Here is a 20,330-nt window from a genome sequence, read left to right as displayed (position 1 = left end):
AACCAATGAGATAGGAAGAGAGAGGAGCAAAGAGGGAGTCAATGAGAGAGCGAGAGAGAAGGGAGAGAGAGGAAAAGGGGAACCAACGAGGGAGAAGGAAGAAAGAAAGAAATCGCATAGCCAGAAAGGGAGAGAGAGAGAGAGAGGAAAGAGGGAGACAGAAAGATGGAATCATCCCATAAATGCAGGACAACAGTGTCAATGACCATCATAATTTATGTCGTGGATAAGTCAATGACTGGACAGCATGGACTGCAAGATTAACAAATCATTCAATCATTCAATCAACTCTCTGTCAACATCCACTTGTCAATCTCAACATGATGTGCTGAATCCTAATTGGGGTAGGCTTGTTCGAGAGAAGACATTTCTGGCCAGACGGGACGGAATGAACAGCCGCCCATCCAATCATGCATTCATAGCATGTATTTTTCTACCGATTGTCATCATTCATTCGTCCCAATTTGTAATTGTCACCATTCTGTCATCACTACTATTCTTGGATGAAAAATCGAACAGATTGTAAGGGAAACAAGGTGGTCTCACCGTACTGTCCCACCCAAACCCCTCTTTTGACAAAGAAGAGAGAGTGATAGAGAATGTGAGAATATGAGAGAGGGAAAGATACGGAAAGAAAGAATGAGAAAGAGAGAGAGAGAGAGAGAGAGAAAGGGAGAGATAGAGAGAAAGAGAGAAAGAGAGCACGAGGGAGAGATAGAGAGAAAGACGTGAGGGAGAGAGATATAGAGAGATATAGAGAGAGAGCACGAGGGAGAGATAGATAGAGAGAGAGCACGAGGGAGAGATAGAGAGAAAGATGCGAGGGAGAGATAGAGAGGGGGAGAGAGAGAGCACGAGGGAGAGATAGAGAGAGATATGCCAGGGAGAGAGAGATAGGGAGAGAGCACGAAGGAGAGATAGAGAGAAAGACGAGAGGGAGAGATAGAGAGAGAGAGAGAGAGAACGAGGGAGAGTAGAGAGGGAGAGCACGAGAGAGAGATAGGGAGAGAGAGCACGAGGGAGAGATAAGGAGAGGGGGGGAGAGAGAGAGCACGAGGGAGAGAGGGGGGGGGAGAGAGAGAGCACAAGAGAGAGATAGGGAGAGAACGAGGGAGAGATAGAGAGATAGAGAGAGAGAGACTGAGTCTAAGTGCGACAGAGTCAGCGAGAGAGAGGGAGATAGAGAGTGTTAAAGAAGACTTGTCAGTTCAACCTGACAGATGGGATACAAAACAATGGCACATCTGACGATGCTCAAGTATGGTTTACTGTGTTCAAATACAACTAAACTCAAGTCCATCTCGATCAATAGGCATGCTCTTGTGCATTTGTCTCATGGTGAATAAAATGAACATTCTCTCTTGTGTCTTCCTCATTCTTAGTTCCTTACCATTCTGTTGATCATAAATCTCTAAATCCTCCTCTAGCTTCCGTACGACCTTATTTATCTATCAGAGAGAGAGAGAGAACAAGAGAGATATAGAGAGCTAGAGGAAAAGAGAGAATAAGAGCAAGATAGAGAGAGAGAGAGAGAACAAGTGAGAGTGAGAGAGATCAAGAGAAAGAGAGAGAAAGAGCATGAGGGATGAAAGCTCTATGCCAGTAGATTTATTATCTGAGGATCTCTTCTTTGCGGAGCTCCACGACCATGGTACATGAAGGTTTTTAGTACAGAAAATGAATGACTAGTTTGGAAAGACGGGACAGTATTGAACGGCTGCTTTCAAATGACATTGACGCGTGAGGTAGATGTTGACAGGCATTAACGTCACCCTCGACATGAATAAGTGATGATGTCAGCATTGTCGTCATTATCATCGATTATAGTTTTTGTCGCTGAGAACAACAACAACAGTCACTATTACCTTCAATGACAGCCGACATCCTCATCGACGACAGTTTTCATGCTCCTCAATGATAGCTGTCATTCTCATTGTCAGTGAGACTCATCATCGTCGTCTATAATGACAGTTGTAGTCCTCTATAATGAATGCCTTAACCATCATCTTTGTCATTGTCATCATTGTCAATGATAGTCATCCACGAGAGTCGGTGTCACTGTCAATGACAATCTTCATCCTCCCAACTGGTACTTTTTCGTCCTCTTCAATGATAACAGTTGTAGTCACCACTAACTGTAATAGAGTCTCTGTCTTCATGTAGACAATCATCCTCCTTAAAGAGAATTCTAGTGCTACTTGAATATAGTTATTGTCACCATCCCTAATGACAGTTTTAGTTGTCAACAATGACAGTTCTTGTCGTCGTCTTCATTGTGGATAATTGTCATCCTAATCAATGTCAATGAAAATCATCATCCATGTTGCAAATAGTCGTCATCCTTGTCGACAAGGACAGTTGAGCCATCAACAGGACTAGTTATTGTCATTGTCTACATCGTCAACAGACATCATTCTCATCATCATCTGTGTCAATGACAGTCATCATTATCTTCGATATCAATTGTAGTTGTCTTCGTCATCATCAGCCGCCACCTGCATCAATGAAAATCCCCATTCTCTTTGACATTGCTTATTTTTTAGAATGTTATCATATTGACTGTAATCATGGTCAAAAAAATATCATCCATGATGGTTGTCATCATTTTCAATGACAGTCGTTGTCCTTGTCAGCAATAGGTATTGTCCATGTTGATGAAGTCATTCCTAGTCATCATTAACAACATTTGATATCCTCATCAATGTTGTCTGGAGTTCTCATCCTCATTGGTGGCACTTCTAACAATGCTGACCAGTATCGCCTTAAAAACAGTTGTCATTGTTGTTGTAAAAAACAACAGTCCTTGTTAATGACACTAGTAAGTAGCCATTGTTCTCGTCCACCAAAATTCATCATCCATGACGATGGTTGTCCTCATCATTGACAATCATAGGCATTGTCAATGAGCATCATCATCCTCGTGCACCCGATGACCATCGATGTCAGTGATGGTCATCCTCTGCTACAGTCACCATCCTTGTCAACGACAGTCATCCACGTTAATGACAGTCATAATCAGTGTCCTCTACGTCGACCCTTGTGTCACTGATATTAATCATCCACAGGACGACCATCGTCATCCTTCATAGTAGTGACAGACGTCACCATAAGACATTTCTTGGATATGATTTAAATTTTATAGTTTAATAAGTTAAATACAATATATTATCAATCCAACTTCAAAAAAATACCACTTTTTCCCCCACTAATTCTCATCCGTATGGCATTTCCATCATCAGTCATTTGCCTTCTATGACATATGTCTGATGATGGCAGATATGTTTCTATCCAGTCATCTGTCCATCAGTCTGGGCAATGATGACAGATTCAGACAACAGATGACAATCTATCATTGATCAAACATGCTTAAATGGGGGTTCATGTATGAATGATCAACATATATTGGTGGAATGATAAATTAACCAATTTGGATGGTCAATCGATCATTGTGGAACATTACTGGTTGAGTTTTATACTTTGATGGTTGGCTTGAACTATTTTTTTTATTGTCCCCTGTCAATAACTCAATCTTGAAAGGGAAGCGAAGAGTAAAAGGCTGCAAATCTTACCCATTCAGAGAAGAACGAGGCCCACATCAGCGGTTTTGTGTAACCTTGTGAAGAATATTCGACAGCTGATGCCAGAAAGTTTCTCGGAATCTCTTTTGAGAATGTGTTCCGAGGGCAGAAGCCACATCAGCAACGAAGCGGTGGAGCTCGGGCCGGGTAGAAATACGCAGCAGCATTCCTGCCCAAGCTTCGGGGGTTGACTTTACTGCCGTCCACAGTGACCTCATCCCGTTGACCGCCCTTGCTGCCGGAAACTCCCCCTGGAATTTCAGCGTCATTTAGAATGATATATTAGGAGAAAATATTTTTGCGGGATTTGAGGGTGCTGACATCATGGGGGTTGGATTTGCTGATGTCATCCAATGACGAGTCGATGGCTTGGATGATGTCACGGATGAGGAACACGCGGACTCTGCGGCCCTTCTTTGAGAAGATGAAGAGGAGGAGGTCTTCAGTTGCAGAGACCACTGCTCGCATGTCGAACGATCGCCAGCTGGCGGCCGCGGAAATGCCGGCACTGCCGTCGTTCCATTCTCCCCCAGCATCTGAGGCTTGCTCACTGATAGCAGCAATCTGAAATAAAAGCAAGCAAACATTTAGTCTAAAACAGTTAAAGCAGACTTTTCTGTTAATCTGCTCTAGATTTTCAAGCGGTCAATCAAAACGAAGGGAAAGATTGATATGAACCAAATCAGGAAATACAAATGGAAGGCTCGTAAAGATCCTTACTAAAATTGGAGATTCTCAATACATTAAATAAGATTGAGCACCCTCAAGAATGCGGTCTTTTGGATGAGAGTCTGTGTTTTGTCGGTCGAGAGTCGAGGAGATCCTCCAAGACTGAGGGAAGAGCCGATCCGGCTATTCCCTGTTTGAGTGGCCAGCTGATCCTGTTGAATATGTATCTTTCTTGTTTCGTTCCTTTCTCTCTCTCACATCTCACTCTCTATATGTATCCTTTTGAAGGGAACCCTAAGATGAGCTATCTTTTTGATTTTTCCTATATCTTTCTCTCTCCTCGAAGCTTTCTCCCTCCTCGGAGCTTCCCCTCTCACCTAGGGCTTCTTCAGATCCAGCAACAGCCGCGACTATCTACTTCCTATTATCCACCCTTTTCCCTCTTTTGTTCCCGTCGTGCCCCCTTCTTTGGTTACCAAACTGGTTATTTGTTTTTGGAAGGAGTTGTTTATCATTTTCTAGTGATATTCTTGCAAGCATCCCTATTCTATTGATACAATCAGAGGGTACGGGAGGAGGCTATTGTATCAAAGATAATATAAAAAATTCATCACGAAATTTCTTAGTGTTATTTTTAAATGGGTCGACACCACACTATCTTAATCTGCTTTTGAAACGTGCCCAGGAAGTTCAGCTTGATAGCCAAAACATATGAATTAAGGAAAATAATAAAACCAGTAACATTTAGCGCAGAAAATTATATTAATCTCATCTCTAAACATATCCTAAACCCCCCCCCCCCGTCAAAAAGGGAAAAAATAGTTATTCAAGAATCAATTTGGTCAAACAATAATCTTTAACTCCTTTCTAAACGGGCCCTATTTTTCTTATCCCTGTTAAACAAAAAGCAGGAAAAGAAAGAAATAATAGTTACTTCCCCAAGTAGTCACATAACAAAAATTTAAACTGGCATGTGTATTCTAATGACCGAAAAAAAAAGAAAAAGGAAACATTGACCCAGAACATTATTGGAAAATTATTTTCCTCACCTTCTTTTTTAGCAGGTATCATAAATTTTTTCCCAAGTTAACCAAGAAACAAGGAAAAAATTGGACAAATAGTCACCACCAAACTACCGTTAAGGACTATTATACTTTCCAAATTCAAAAGAAAAATCAAGAATAAAAAGGATGATTGCAATTACCAGGCGCTTGAGACGGTGCCAACGGATGGAGCCATCATTGCGGATCAGGAGCTCTCTGAGGATCTGGCGCATGTCGGGGCTGGGATCGGATAAGAGCCGTCCAATTACAAAGGGGTAGGCACTCTCCACAACCTTGAACTCAGGGTCCAGGGCCTTGGCTGTCCCCTCCAGTGAGCCCAGTGCCCTCACCACCAGTGCATAGTCAGGAGGCAGCGAGAAGTTGAACTCATACATCACATCATACAGCTGGTTCATAATAGCCTGTAACCAAATTTTCAAGATAGCACTCATTTGCTTGGTACAACAAGTTGGGGCATTATTGGTGAAAATGGCGTCACAATTACGATTATTGATATTGTTTCTTAGCAGAGTCTAACGTCAACATAATAGTTATATGACTAATTTCAATTGTGTAAGTCAAAACATGGATGACGATGACGAAATCTAGGAACTATAATGATAGTGGTCATAGAATTATGATGATATTGATTAGGAACGCTAAAGGTATCATCTAAATCAAATTTACTAGCTACAGGTTGCAATCACTATAATTGACAGTCATGGATGTCTTAATTAGTGACCATATAAATGTTATCACCATAACAGTTCTATAAATACCAGTAACAGTTTTCTTCAAAAAAATATAATAATAACAGTAACAGTATTACATTATGATCCTAAAACCTCCCCCCTCCGGATATCTTCTGCACTGACACCCATGAAGGGCATTTTGGTCTTTTGCCTTAGCACATATCTTTCCCTTTAAATTGGACAGCCTTCCCAAAAGGAGGGCAGTAAAGAATTGTGCTTGGCTCAACCCTCTGGTTTCTCTCCATCTGGTCCCTGATACGACTCCTTGTATCTTCAATTCGCAATAGAAATCTTAATGCAACTTGCACTTGTCCGAGAAGAGATTTCGAGAGGTATAGACACGAGGACACAAGAAAAGAGAGAGAGAGAGAGGATCAACGGAGTGAGCAACGCCGATGCAACGATGGGCTGATGCACACCAATTGCTGGAAGGAGGGATCCTTGTTTGCAGGGATGGTCATCTGCAAAAGGAACTGAGAGCGAGGGAGCAGAGGACAATTATTGTAAGAATGATTTAGGATTGTCAAAAGCTGTCTTGTCTTGCGTTGGCCAGACCTTACGAAGGCCTGGTTGTTGGGCCAGTCAGGGCCTGTCTGTAGTCACGTTGGGTAGGCCGAGGGCGGCGTTCATAGGTGTGGGTGCAGATCGTATCAGTCCCTTCCCTTAGACTGCCCAACAATCTCCTCGCCCCCAGGCAGATCTTCAGCCAGACTGTCCTACAGACTTCCTATCTAATCTCCGATCAGTGACTCTATCCACATCCCTTAACAGCTCCCATCCCATTATCATCGCCCGTTCATCGCATCTCCAGGCTGCTTGTCCCCATTTGATCCCTGCCTAATTAGTTTGACCTGCTCTCTACCCTCTTCCTCAAATATGAAACTGAATTGATGTTTGTATGATATTATCACTAATCACTTTAGCTTTAGTACTAATTAGATCTAATAGCAGTATTAAAAAGTTGTAAAAGCGAATCAAATCCTTTGCGAAAATTACACTATTAACAATCAAAAAAGTATCAGCAACATTACTGGAAACTTAATATTGACAATCACAGTAAAATTATGTCTCAGTAGAACCTCTATTCGTGGCAGTAACTAGTATTAAGCTGCATTAGAAACAGTAATTTTATTCATCACTAAAACGAAAGTGAGATTTATATTTATTAACAGAGCCCCCCACAACCCAACAAGCTTTATTGTCAAACCTTATTACAATAAAGGCACTTTGCATCATTCAAATAGCTAAAAGCATGTAGGCATCGGTAACAGTGGTATTAATAGTTATAAAAGATAGTAGTATAAAGTAACAGATAACCTGAAAATCGGTTGAATGCCTGGCACTGTCACCAAAAGATGCCTGCAGGGCATCTGCAATGGCCTTGATATCAGCACCATCAGGAATGAAGCCTAAAGAGAGAAAGTCGTTCGCCAGACCCCAAGAGTCACGGTTGACAAAATGCACCAGCTGGAAGGTAAATAAGTGTAACGAGAATGAAGGAGACATTGGAAGTTTCTTCTGGGACTGCATCTATACGTTACACATAGTTCAAACAAGTAAAGAAAAAATGACGAATATAAGAAAAAGCTCCAACAATCTTCTTAGAGTGATTAATGATATTCGTAGGAAAAACACTCCTGGTATCTTCAACTTGTGATGACCCTTACCCTCTATCGAGATGTGATTTAGACTCCATAGTCACACATCCAAGGAAGCAGAATGTGAATTATGTTCCCTAAAGTTGCAAAAATATTTTTAGAAAGGCGGGTTTTTAGTGTTTAATCTTTTATGTAATGTTGCATGAATTTTGCATGACATTTAAGCAAAGACTAGATGTCACAGAATTGAATAAATATGGTTTTTCCATGACACCCTTTTTTTTAGGAAAATAAGGAAGACCACCCGGAGCGGTGGTCAACCCGATGATATTAAAATACGAAGCTGTGTACAACCCATATACAAACTGACCAAAATGGTCTGTCCTTCACCTCCCTCCAAACAAAAAAAATATTACCGCCTTAACGTCCTGAACCACATTCTCCAAGGAAGCCTTCTTCCCCTTGAATACCACTTCATTACGGTGCAGTCATATCACCCAAAGCACCACGAAGAGTCTCCCCCAATCCAGCTTGCTCTTGTATCTTCCATTACCAGCTGGGCCCAAAATGCCTCATCAGAGGGCACATTCACCCCCACTAACTACTGCAATGCCCGTATTCTCTGGGCAAAGGACATGTGAAGAATAAGCGAGAGCAGTCTTCATCGTCTCTGGTGCACATAGGGCACTCTGTGTAAGCTGCCCGGACCCATCTCTTGCGGAGGACTCTTGTTAGTGTGGACTTCTTCCCTATTATGTACTCTCTCTCCTACTTACTCTCCTAGGGTATAAATACCCTCTATGTACCCCTTTGGGTCCCTTATGTCATTATCTTCTTCCTCCTTCAATCTAGGATCTTCTCCTCTCCCTCAACCCTTCTAGGGTTTCACATGGTATCAGAGCCCTTGGGCATCTGAGTATAGGGCTTGACATCACCCTAATCCCGGCGGAACTCCGGTGAACCAAAGCCCTGTTCGAATCTGCAGGAAGAAACCTAACTTCCTGCAGAATCGCCCCTGGTTCCACCGACGACCACCGTTTTTGCCGAAGACCGTCTCCCACCGCGGAACCGCCGCCCGAGCCGCCAGATCCGAGCGGACCAGCCGCCCGAGCAGCAGCCCAGCGGACCAGCCGCCCGAGCCGCCAGTTCCGCGCGGACCAGCCGCCCGAGCAGCCGATCCGAGCGGACCAGCCGCCCGAGCCGCCAGCTCCGAGCGGACCAGCCGCCCGAGCCGCCAGACCGAGCGGACCAGCCGCCCGAGCCGCCAGCCCTGCACGGTCCAGCAGCCGCGGACCAGTCGCTTCCGCGGACCAGCCGCCCGAGCCGCCAGCCCCGGCGGACCAGCCGCCCGAGCCGCCAGCCCGAGCGGACCAGCCGCCCGAGCCGCCAGCCCTGGCGGACCAGCCGCCCGCGCGCAGCCGGCCCTGCGGTCCAGCAGCCCGAACAGCCGATCCGGCGGACCAGCCGCCCGAGCCGCCAGCCCGGCGGACCAGCCGCCCGAGCCGCCAGCCCTGCACGGTCCCGCAGCCTGAGCAGCCGATCCGAGCGGACCAGCCGCCCGAGCCGCCAGACCGAGAGGACCAGCCGCCCGAGCAGCCAGACCTGCGGTCCAGCAGCCCGAGCAGCCCGACCGCGGAACTGCCTGAGCAGCCAGCCCGGCGGACCCCTGACAGTCAACTGCCTGCCTGATGGCGGGACAGTGTTGACCCTCCCGTCTCCGGCAATGCCAGCACCACAGTGGCCCGCTAGTGCCGGCGCCTGCTAGTGATTTTTCCGGCGCTGATTTTCAGCGGGAACGCTGTCGCACAAGGTGGTCCATCCTCTCCGATGGTCCCGGAGTCGACCCTTCTCCGCGGCCCGAACATCCTTAACTGGCGTCGGTACATCGAGACCACCCTCAAGGCGCGCCAATTGTTCAAACACTGCATAGCCGGACCGCTACCGCCGACCCATCCACACTTCGCGGCATGGGAAGCCGAGGAAAATTTTATCATGGGCTGGCTGTACATTCACACTCTTGCTCCCGAGTTCCGTGACAAGTTCCCGCACCGGACGACTGTGAAGGGTTTTTGGGACCAGGCCGCTGCCTACTGTGGCCGTGATGGCGACAACTGGCGCCTGTTTAGCCTTGTCCAGCGCGCCCAAAACCTCCGTCAAGGCCAATTGTCCATTTCGGACTATGCCTTGGCCCACAAGAAGCTGTGGGAGGAAGTTGACTACTACCTGCCAACGGATGACCCGGCTTCCGTGTCCTATCAGAATACACTCCGCATCCGGCTCCTGGGATTCCTAAACGGCCTCAACAAAGAATACGATGACATTCGTCGTCGCGCCCTCCATCGACGCGAAGGACTCCCGTCAATCGATGATCGTCAAGGAACTCCAGGAGGAGGAAAGTCACTTCCAGCTGCAGCAGGCTTCCGTCGAGCCCTCTCCCGACTCGGCGGCTCTTCTCACTCGACCATCGACTTCCTCCTCCACTTCCTCTTCCGCCTCTACTTCCGATCCGCGGCCTCCGCAGTGGTATGCAACTACTGCAACAAGCCCGGCCACCGCAGTCGTTTCTGCGGCGTCGCAGTTAGATAACGAGAAGAAGAAGGCAGCCGACCGAAGGCCATGGTCGCAGCCACTCCGTCCTCCACGTCACCCATGGATCAGCTTCAGGCTGATGTGGCCCTTCTCCGCGAGCAGCTGGCCGCCATGCAGTCCCAGTCTTCCGCCCATTTTGGCGGTTTCGGTGCGTACTCCTCTCCGGTGTCTGATCAGTGGTACTGTGGTCATACGGCTCTCCACTCACCTCTGGTCTCGGATACAACCTGGGTGCTTGATTCGGGGGCTACCGATCACATGACCCCGTTCAACGACCGGTTTGTATCCTACGAGAGGCATAGTGGGAGTCGTACGGTTCTCACGGCGGTGGTGGGCGTCTCGCGTGGCTGGTATCGGGCAGTCTATGTTGACGGCCTCGGTGTTGTCCGCAACGTCCTTCACGTCCCCGCCCTGCGAGCCGTCCTCATGTCACCGCAGCGTCTGGTTGATTCAGTTTTTTGTTCGTTTCACCTCCACCCTGACGGCATGTTCCTTTCTGACAAGGGGGGGCGGACTACAGCCATTAGACGCGAGAATGGGCTGCTGCTGTTGGACGATGGGGGCCGCTCGCAGTGCTTCTTGGTACCTCGTAGCCTCCGTCCGGTTGACGAGCAGCGCCGTGCACGGCTCCAGTTGGCTCATCAGCGCCTGGGTCATCCTCCGTTTTCCACTTTGAAGCGTTTATTTCCGTCGTTGTGTACTGGACTAGACCTACAGACCGTTGTTTGCGAAGCTTGTCAGTTGGCCAAGCATCGACGATCCACGTTTTCTCCGTCTGTGTCCCACAGCTCGACGCCGGTTTTCCGCGTTCATATCTATGTTTGTTGACCTGCCCCACAGGCGAGCCTAAAGGGCCATCGCTATTTTTGCTTCTCGTCGATGAGGCGACCCGCTACACGTGGACCTACCTGCTGGCGGCGAAATCTGAGGTTCCTGCCTCCGTCCGTCACTTCTGTGCCGTCGTCCAGACTCAGTTCGGCCGCGGCATTCAGCGATTCCGGTCCGACAACGCCCGCGATTTCGTCAATGCCGATCTCGCCTCCTACTTTGCCGAACGGGGTATTCTTCATGAATCCTCGTGTGTGGCGACGCCGGAGCAGAGTGGCGTGGCTGAGCGTCGCGTGGCTATGTCACCTCCACGGCCCGGACACTCTTGCTGAACTACCAGGTACCCTGGTCGTATTGGGGTGATGCGGTGTTAACGAGCACGCAACTCGTCAACCGCATTCCCTCCGATATCTTGGGGTTCCACAGTCCCCTTGATCGGATGATTGAGGCCTTCCCCGGCGTGCCTCTTCGGACCGGCCTGCTCCCTCGCGTCTTCGGCTGCACTGCCTATGTGCATGACACGTCTCCTTCCCGCACGAAGCTCGACGCTCGTGCCCTCCGGTGCGTGTTTGTGGGTTATGCCTCCCTTCAAAAAGGCTACCGGTGTTATCACCCACCTTCTCGGAGGTATTTCATCTCGGCAAACGTCACCTTTGCCGAACATGAGTCCTATTTCGGTGACCCCTCATCCCGCCTCCCGTTGGATGAGGCTCTTGCGGCTCCCCACTTAGAGCCGTTTCCTATTGCGGGGCCCACTGCTCCCTTGCCCTCCTCCATTGTTTCTCCCCCACTTGATCGGCCTTCCATTCCAGTTGGTTCTTCTCCTACGGGTCGCCGGAGCACTCCTCCACTTCCCCTTGCCCCTTCCGGCATCCTCGCCACCCTCGCCTACCCCGTTAGCGGTTCCGCCACTACCGCCGACCCCTCCCTCCCCCGCGGCTCCCCTCTCCCCCGGTGTGTCGTCATCCACACCTCTTGGGGAGTCGCCCTCTCTCCCTCCTGCGGATTCTTCTCCATTCCCCGAGGAGTCTCCGTCTCCACTCGCTTCCGCTCTACCATCGGACGATCCTTCCCTGTCTCCTCCCGATGATGACGATCAGTTGGGATGGCCTATCGCCCTTCGGAAGGGAAGTGCGAGTGCACCCGCACTCCGCGCTATCCCCTGTCCCACTATATCTCCTTCGACCGGCTGAGTACTTCCTACCGGCTGTTTCTCACTGCATCGAGTCGGACCCCATTCCATGCCGCCTAGCCGATGCTATCGCTTCTACTCATTGGAAAGCGGCGATGGACGAGGAGATGCAGTCCCTGCTCAAGAACCACACTTGGGATGTTGTCCCACTCCCTCCTGGCAAGCGGGCGGTGGGTTGCAAGTGGATTCACACCAAGAAACATCATGCTGATGGCACCCTCGAGCGCTACAAGTCGCGTCTCGTGGCCCGAGGGTTCACTCAGTCCTCGGCGTGGACTACTTGAGACATTCTCACCGTGGCGAAGATGGACACCGTCCGTCTCATCTTGGCAGTCGCTGCTCCCTTCCACTGGGGTATCCGACAGTTCGACGTGAAGAACGCTTTTCTCCATGGCGACTTGACGGAAGAAGTTTACATGCAGCCACCTCCGGGGTATGCCCTCGGCCCTCCTGGCACCGTCTGCCGACTGCGGAAGTCTCTTTATGGACTCAAGCAGTCTCCGCGGATGTGGTTCGGACGGTTCTCTTCCGTGATGAAGACCGAGGGCTACACCCAGAGCAACGGCGATGCGTCGCTGTTCTTCCGCCATTCTCCCGCCGGCGTCTCCATCCTGGCTGTATATGTTGACGATATTCTTATCACCGGCTCCGATTCTGCAGAGGCGACTCGCCTTGGTATTGCTCTGGCCAAGGAGTTCGAGGTTAAGGCCCTGGGCCTCTCCGCTACTTCCTCGGCCCTGAGGTGGCATACGCCCCCCGGGGCATCTTTGTGTCTCAGCAGAAGTACGCCGTTGACTTGCTGGCCCTTGCGGGCATGACGGAGTGTGCGCCAGTGAGTACTCCCATTGACCCAAACGTGAAGTTGGGTGCAGGGGACTTCGCCTGTGGTGAATTCCTTCCAGTATCAGCAGCTGGTGGGGAAACTCTTCTATTTGACGCACACCAGACCGGATATCAGCCGCGTCAATCTTCTCAGCCAGTTTATGCACTCACCGCGGAGATCCATCGCCAGGCAGCATATCGGGTACTTGCGCACCTTAAAGGTTGCCCGGGAAGGGATTGCTCTTCCCACGAGTCTGGATCGGACAGTGAAGGTGTACACCGACGCTGATTTCGCCGGTTCGATTGTGGATTATCGCTCCACGACTGGGTACTGCATTTTTCTGTTTGGCAGTCTTGTCACGTGGAAGAGCAGCAAGCAGGACAAGGTGTCCCGCTCCAGTGCTGAAGCCGAGTACCGGGCACTCGCCGATGGGGCCTCTGAGGGCCAATGGATCTACGGCATTCTCCATGACCTTCGGGTGGAGTACTCCGGCCCGATCCATTTCTACTGCGACAACAAGTCGGCGATTGCGTTGGCCCAGAACCCTGGCCAGCAGGGAAAGATCAAGCACATGGAGCGCAACCGCTACTTCTTCAAGGAGCGGATGGACGAAGGCATCTTCGACCTTGACTTTGTTGCCTCCGCGGATCAAGCCGCGGATGTCCTCACCAAAGGACTGTCCCGGCCCCTGCTTCAACGTGCGGTGTCCAAGCTCGGCATGGACGACATCCATACTTCGCTTGCGGGGGGGTGTTAGTGTGGACTTCTTCCCTATTATGTACTCTCTCTCCTACTTACTCTCCTAGGGTATAAATACCCTCTATGTACCCCTTTGGGTCCCTTATGTCATTATCTTCTTCCTCCTTCAATCTAGGATCTTCTCCTCTCCCTCAACCCTTCTAGGGTTTCACAACTCTTGTAACCAATCGTCGCCTCCTCAACAACCAGCTGAAGAGCCTCACCTTGGGAGGGACTTTTTGTTTCATCGACAGGGAGCATGTGGTGCTGATTGTCGAATCCTCCAGCACTTCCCCTCTGATCTTCATATAGGGCCTTTTGCATTCTCATAAACTCCAAAAAATGTGGCTCCAATAAGGCCCCTGCCATTGTTGGGGTCCAAGTTCCGTCCCAACACTCACAACTGATAGTGTGCGGGTTTCACACAAGTGCAAAAAGTCTTAGGAATTCTAGTTTCAAGATGCCTCTATTGGACGAAAATCAGCACCATCTCCCAATTTGGCTTCAAAAAACCTGCGGATAAATGGTACAGCTTGATGTAGACCCCGCCAAAATGGAGACTCGCCTTGAGTTTTTTTCCCAACACCTCTCCCAATTGATCTCTGAGCCATATTTGTCCCCCAGGACATTCAAGACCAAATCCTCTTCTGCTGATGCAAGTCTTACCACCCATTTGGTCAGTAGTGCCAAATTAATGGATTTCAGGTGGAGGATCCCCAAAACCCCCCTGTTTCACGAGTCTGCATACTACGTTCCACGAGACCAAAGGTACCCCCTTGCGCTATTCATGTTCATTGCCTCCCCAAACGAACCTTCTCAGCAATTCATCTAAGTGTTTTTATACACCTGTTGGCATCTTAAAAACCGAAAGATAGAAAACTGGGATCGCTGAGAGTACTGATCTCAGCAGCACCAGGCGACCCAATTTTGATAGCACTCTGTTCTGCCAGCCTTCCAATCTCCTCTCCACCTTCTCAATCACTGGTTGCCATTCTGCATTTAAAATATGACTCTCAGTCAATGGAAGACCCAAATAGCTCATTGGGATTGACCCTCTAGGTGTGCCAAGAACGCTAGCATATTGTGCCCCCACAAATGCCGACTTGGCTTGATTCAATTGTAGGCCTGAGAAGTCTGAAAATAAATTTAGTAATGTAGATAGAACACGTGCTTCCTCTGCCGATCCTTCTATCAAGAAGGTTGTGTCGTCTGCATACTGAAATAAGGGGATGCCCGCCCGATAACTCTCTATCTGGAAGCCTCTTAGGAGGCCGTGGGCACAGGCTTTGATGCTGCAAGTAGCCAAAGTATCTAATGCTAGAACAAAAAGTAGAGGTGCTAATGTGCAACCCTGTCTGACCTTAACTTTGTGGGCGGATCCAGCCGCCTTCCGCATTTCCATTCACCAGGACTGAGAATGAGTGGACGTAACACATCGTCGCACCCAGGCCACCCATTCACTGGGGAAATCTTGTTTTCACATAACAGACCAAAGAAATCTCCAATCAAGAGAATCATAGGCTTTGACAAAGTTGACTTTCCATAGGAAGCCCTTTGTCCCTCTCCCTTCCATGTTGATAAAATCCCTCCTGCTACCACTCTGGTCGCCTCCCTGGAATGAATGCAGATTGAAATGGTCCTACTTAGTATCCAATTACCTTTCTCAACCAGTTGGCCAACACTTTGACAATGATGAGATAGATTGAGTTCGATAATGCAGTGGATCTGAAATCCCAAACATTCACTTAGTCAACAAAAACAAGTGTGACCGATTGAGGCTTTCCAAGCCAAAATTGTCTCCTCGAAATTCGTCTAACGTGTCCATAACCTCGAACCTGACCAGCTCCCAGAGCTCGCCAAAGAAGAATACCGGAAATCCATCGGGGCTTGGTGCACCCTATTTAACCATTGGATCACTTCCTGCATTTCCTCCTCAAGGAATGGTTACACGATCTCAGTCTTCTGCTCTTGTGTCACCTGGGATGCACTTCTTCTGCTCCACCTCCACTGGTTTTGAGGCCCCTGTTCAGTTACCACTCTGAAGTGATCTGCTAATGCTCCGTCCACTGCTCGTGTTCCAACGATTCACGGTCCCTTACCTGCACTCGCAGTATTTGGTTCAACCGACGTCTTCCATTCACCATCAAATGAAAGAAGCGAGTGTCAGCGTCCCCCTCCTTCAGCCAAAGTTGCTGTGAGCGCTGCCTCCAATCAAGCTCTATCTTCTTGTCTTCCTCTTCCACCACCTCTCTGCATGCTTGTCTTTCATTGAGTTCAGCTTCCACTAACCACCATGTGTCTTCTATGTCATCCAGCTGTCTGACTCTTAATAGTGCTTCATCCCTTCTGCGGTGTCTCTGTTATGCTCCCGCCAAGATTTCTAGTTGAGCGAGAATGCGACAAGGTTTCCGTAAGGAAAATCAAGAAAACTCTTGTCCAACAATCGAGTTCAAGAAGACAGATGAACGAGATAATAGTCCAAGAACAATAGGATGAGGAAAGAAAGAAGAACTAGGAGTCCAGTTGTATGGATCTCCTCCCTCTGGGTCGGGCATCTCCCGCTCTCCAGGCTCGCAACTTCCGAAAAACACGAAATCAAGAAGACTTGACCTTCTCCTTGGACCTTTATTTATAAGCGACTCTGTTGACCAACTATGAGTTGGTTGACCGGCGGCGCTTCGTCCTTTGGTATGTCCTAGGCCGGACCGTATCAGTCTCCCATCTCGAATTTTCTTTTTGAGCCCCATAAGGTGTTGTCTTAGTCCTGCCAGTTCGGTAGCTAACCTCACTGTGGCTGTGCCTCAATCGGGTTGTGATGTCCACCACAATATCACTTCTTCCTTGAAGCCCTTCTTCTGTAACCACGATCTATCCAGCTTGAAATATGTAGATCTATTTTGGCCAACATTATCTTGCCAAATAATTGGGACATGACCTGACAGTGGTCTAGGAAGTGCTCGCACATCGGCCAATTGGTATTCCACAGAGCATAAAAATAAGTCCAAGTGGGAGAGAGTGGTAGGTCCCCTCGTGCTTCGCCATGTGTACGTACAATTTGTCGGCCCCATTTCCTGCAATTGAGCTCCCAAAATGAAGGACCAGAAATTCGCCAATCCTGGGTCATGGCCTCTGGTCTATCCCCCGACTCCAACGTCACATTGAAATCCCCCCAAATAGTATTGGAGTCCCATGAAAAAGTGGGACAACTCCTTCTAACTCCTCCCACAGTCTGTCTCGACAAGCTGTAATAACTAGGCCATAGACAAAAGCCACAGCACAAAGAAAATTGTCACTCCTTTTTTTCAGTTTTACTGCAACCACATACTGTCATGTCCAAGACCCTTCCTTAGCAAAACCGCCGTGTTCCAAGCAAGACCTACAGGTTGCACTGACTACCACACACCCCTCAAAGAAACCTCGCCCCACCAAATTCCACTCCTCTGCACCACACTTCTCCATCATGGTCTCTTGTTAGCAAACTATTGTGGTCCCCCACTGGTGTAAATGCCTTCCCAGTACTCCACATCTCCCTTCATCTCGGAAACCGTGCATGTTTCACGAGATGCACTTCATATCTGCTCTGATGGCTACCCCCTTGCAGCAGCTCCGGCTGCAGCTCCATTTTTTTGGCTAACTCACCCACCATTTGTTGTGTGATCTGATTCTCCTCTCTCAGTTTCCACTCTGTGGCTGGATGGCTCCTAAATCTCCTTCCCCTTGGTGTTTTGCTGTCTTGTTTTGGCCCCTTCCATCTCTTGCCTTGGTACCAGTTCCTTTGACAGCCCTTCTTGTAGCAGCAGCATTTGACCGCTTTTTCCGGTCACCACCCATGCCTTCTTGCCCTCTGCATCAGTCAGGGACAATTTTCAGTTGACGGTACACCACCCCGTTAAAGCGTTGAAGGTCTACATTCTTGATCCGACGTGTCCTCTGGGAAACCCTTACCCTCCATTGTGGGCTTTGGGCTTCCTTGCTGGTTTCCCCTTGTTGGGAAACCACCATGTCTGGCTCATCCGGAACATCTGGTGGCTGCAATTGATCTGAGCCATCTCGCTCCACCGTCTTGGTCGGGACGACAGCAAGACGAGTGCCGGATAAACCCCGTGTATCATAGAACTGCTTTCTCCCACTTGTGCTGGACTTTCCTCTGTGGTCTGCCGTCTCGGTTGTGCTCAAATGGGGGAGCCCCTCTCCAGTGATGCATGGTGACGGCGACGGGATCCTGGGTCAGAACTCCACTCTAAATATGTCCCCGCAATCTTCGAAACAGACCGACCTTGTGATCGGATCTCCTTCTGTCATTTCAACTTCTAGTAGCACCAGGCTGGAGTCTACCAACTTCAAGCCCGTCGAGATGATACTCTTGAGCCTCCCAAATGATGCGACCATAGAGTCCACTGTCGACCTTCTTCACTGCAACATTGGGACCCCATGCACTTCCACCACGACCTCCACCTTTTGTCTCCCTTTCCATGAACATCTTTCTAGTGTGGCAAAGAAGAGCACCCTACCCTAACCTACCATCATATCCTCTCCGCAATACCCAACAAGGATTCTCAGGTGTAAAGGGGCGATCTTCAGACCTCATATTCCCAATTTAACTTTTCATTTGTCTCCTCTTTTGGTTTCTAATATAGACCCTGATTTAGGTGTCTATCAACAATGTGATTCTTGAAGATAGGAAACTAAAGACAATAGATTAAAAAATGATTGAAGAATCACCATTGAAGAGTTATCAAAGAACACTATAAAACGCACATTTTGAAATAAAATTGGAGTATTCAGTAACTAACCACTTGGATCAGCCCAACACGATAGTGCCGCGGAATATCCCCCATCATGCCATAGTCTATGTATGCAAGTGATCCATCACTGATGGCAAGAAGATTTCCCGGATGAGGATCACCATGGAAGTAACCTTCTTCAATAATTTGCCGCAAGGAGCAGTAAACGCCCTTCACAACATATAGATAGACATCCAATAAACCAACAAAGTCGCTGACATAATTTTGAATAAAAGAAGCACTTAAAATATGATTAAAACCTGGTCAATCAACTCTTTCCTGTTTAAAGAAGCTTCACTGATACGGTGGCTGTCTGTAAGCTTTATCCCATCAATCCATTCCATTGTGAGGACTGTTTTGCGGGTAAACTCCCAATAGATCTTGGGCACCTTTATTTTCTGTCCATTCTGACCATCACCTGTCCAGGTTTCAAAGTATTTTGGAAATGCTTTAGTAACCAATATGATGTTGAAGACAAAAAAAGAAATATATCAAGTTTTATTTATCTGTTATGATTTTTTTAAGAAAAAATAGATGGAGACAAATTTGATTAACAAGATGTTTTTCCAAAAGAAGACAGAAAAATGAAGAATCAGAAAGAATCATGAAGTGTGAAGAAACCATCAAAAATTACATGAAAGTGAAAAAAAGAGAAAACTAGTTTCCAAGAACATAACTGGCAAATAAAGATGAAAACCGTTCAGCATTTTCGGCTTCCAGAATATAATCGATTTCCGCAAACATATGCCTCACCTGTGAGTTGGAAAAACATAACAAAACATGTCAAAGAAAGTCCAGCTCACAAGATATTTCCCCAAAATGAATCTGTAAAGTATTTAATTTAGGAACCAAATAGATAAAATGCGAAGTTTAGGCAGTAAGTCATGGCTCATATAGTTTATTATGACTAGGCACTCGGGAAATAGAAGACAACCTCACCATCTCATTGACTGCTACAAATAAATCTTTCTGAGCCTTGGCAAATCTCTTCAGTTGTCCGCCAATCATATGAAACAACAGCGCATCTAGAGTCAGCATGAGTGGCATTCCAGGTCTCTGCACTTTGACAGCTACTGTATCCCCAGAATGCAATTGAGCTGAAAAACAAAAAAGAAGATACCTTAAAAACGAAGAACCAGAAGCAAGATCATCAATGACATTGACTCCTAAATCTCCTCATAAAACAGAGACAGAAGAAATGTATCTAGAATTGGACAAACTCTTCTCTAAAATGTTAAAAGTTTACAACAACATTGGAGTTGATGTCAGAAAGAAATTGATATGCTTCTACCGTTGTGGCTATCAGAGAAAGAGGATACATCTAAAGAGATTAAGAAAGGAGCAACAGAGAAACGGAGGCACTTGAAGACTGTTAAGGATTGATGCACTAACCATGGGCCTAAGGCCATGTAACTGTAATAGAATCATTAGGGTATTAATGGAACTGCTAACTCCCCTTAGAATGCTGCTAATGGACCCCTGGAAGGCCCATTAGCAGCCCAGTAATGGTCCACTAAGGGCCCATTACAATCCCACTAAGGGCCCAATAAGGGCCCATTAGTGAAGGCCCACTAAGGGCGGGAATATCAGGCCCACTAAGGGCCTGATATGTTCTGGGCCTGTCCTGGACAGGCCCAGAGTCCAACGGCTAGTTATACTAGCCGTTGGACCCTCCAACGGTTACTTTTTCAAATAAGACAGTTACTTGTTAAACAAGTAACCTCTCTTTTGAATTT

The 20,330-nt window shown here is 47.9% G+C and overlaps 1 protein-coding gene and 1 long non-coding RNA gene across 3 annotated transcripts in view; one reads left to right on the top strand and one right to left on the bottom strand.

The window, feature by feature from the left end:
- Positions 1-2,289: 2,289 nt before the first annotated feature.
- The window catches only part of LOC144709691 (Protein kinase superfamily protein), a 35,378-nt gene continuing 17,337 nt past the window's right edge, over positions 2,290-20,330 (bottom strand). For both annotated transcript variants that reach the window (XM_078583305.1, XM_078583306.1), the window contains exons 8-16: positions 19,534-19,691; positions 19,272-19,347; positions 18,855-19,012; positions 18,604-18,765; positions 7,360-7,509; positions 5,452-5,712; positions 3,900-4,142; positions 3,570-3,829; positions 2,290-2,495 (exon numbers count right to left, since the gene is read on the bottom strand). In XM_078583305.1, the coding sequence (XP_078439431.1) occupies positions 3,596-3,829; positions 3,900-4,142; positions 5,452-5,712; positions 7,360-7,509; positions 18,604-18,765; positions 18,855-19,012; positions 19,272-19,347; positions 19,534-19,691 (1,442 nt within the window). In that variant the 3' untranslated portion in view covers positions 2,290-2,495; positions 3,570-3,595. The remainder of the gene's footprint in view (positions 2,496-3,569; positions 3,830-3,899; positions 4,143-5,451; positions 5,713-7,359; positions 7,510-18,603; positions 18,766-18,854; positions 19,013-19,271; positions 19,348-19,533; positions 19,692-20,330) is intronic.
- LOC144709486 (uncharacterized) lies at positions 10,248-11,001 on the top strand. The gene is made up of 2 exons (XR_013583042.1): positions 10,248-10,377; positions 10,734-11,001. It is a non-coding gene; the product is annotated as an uncharacterized LOC144709486 (long non-coding RNA).

This window comes from Wolffia australiana, chromosome 11, assembly GCF_029677425.1.
Source record: "Wolffia australiana isolate 7733 chromosome 11, ASM2967742v1".
In the NCBI taxonomy this organism is placed as follows: Eukaryota; Viridiplantae; Streptophyta; class Magnoliopsida; order Alismatales; family Araceae; genus Wolffia; species Wolffia australiana.
This window is presented reverse-complemented; position numbering and strand designations above follow the sequence as displayed.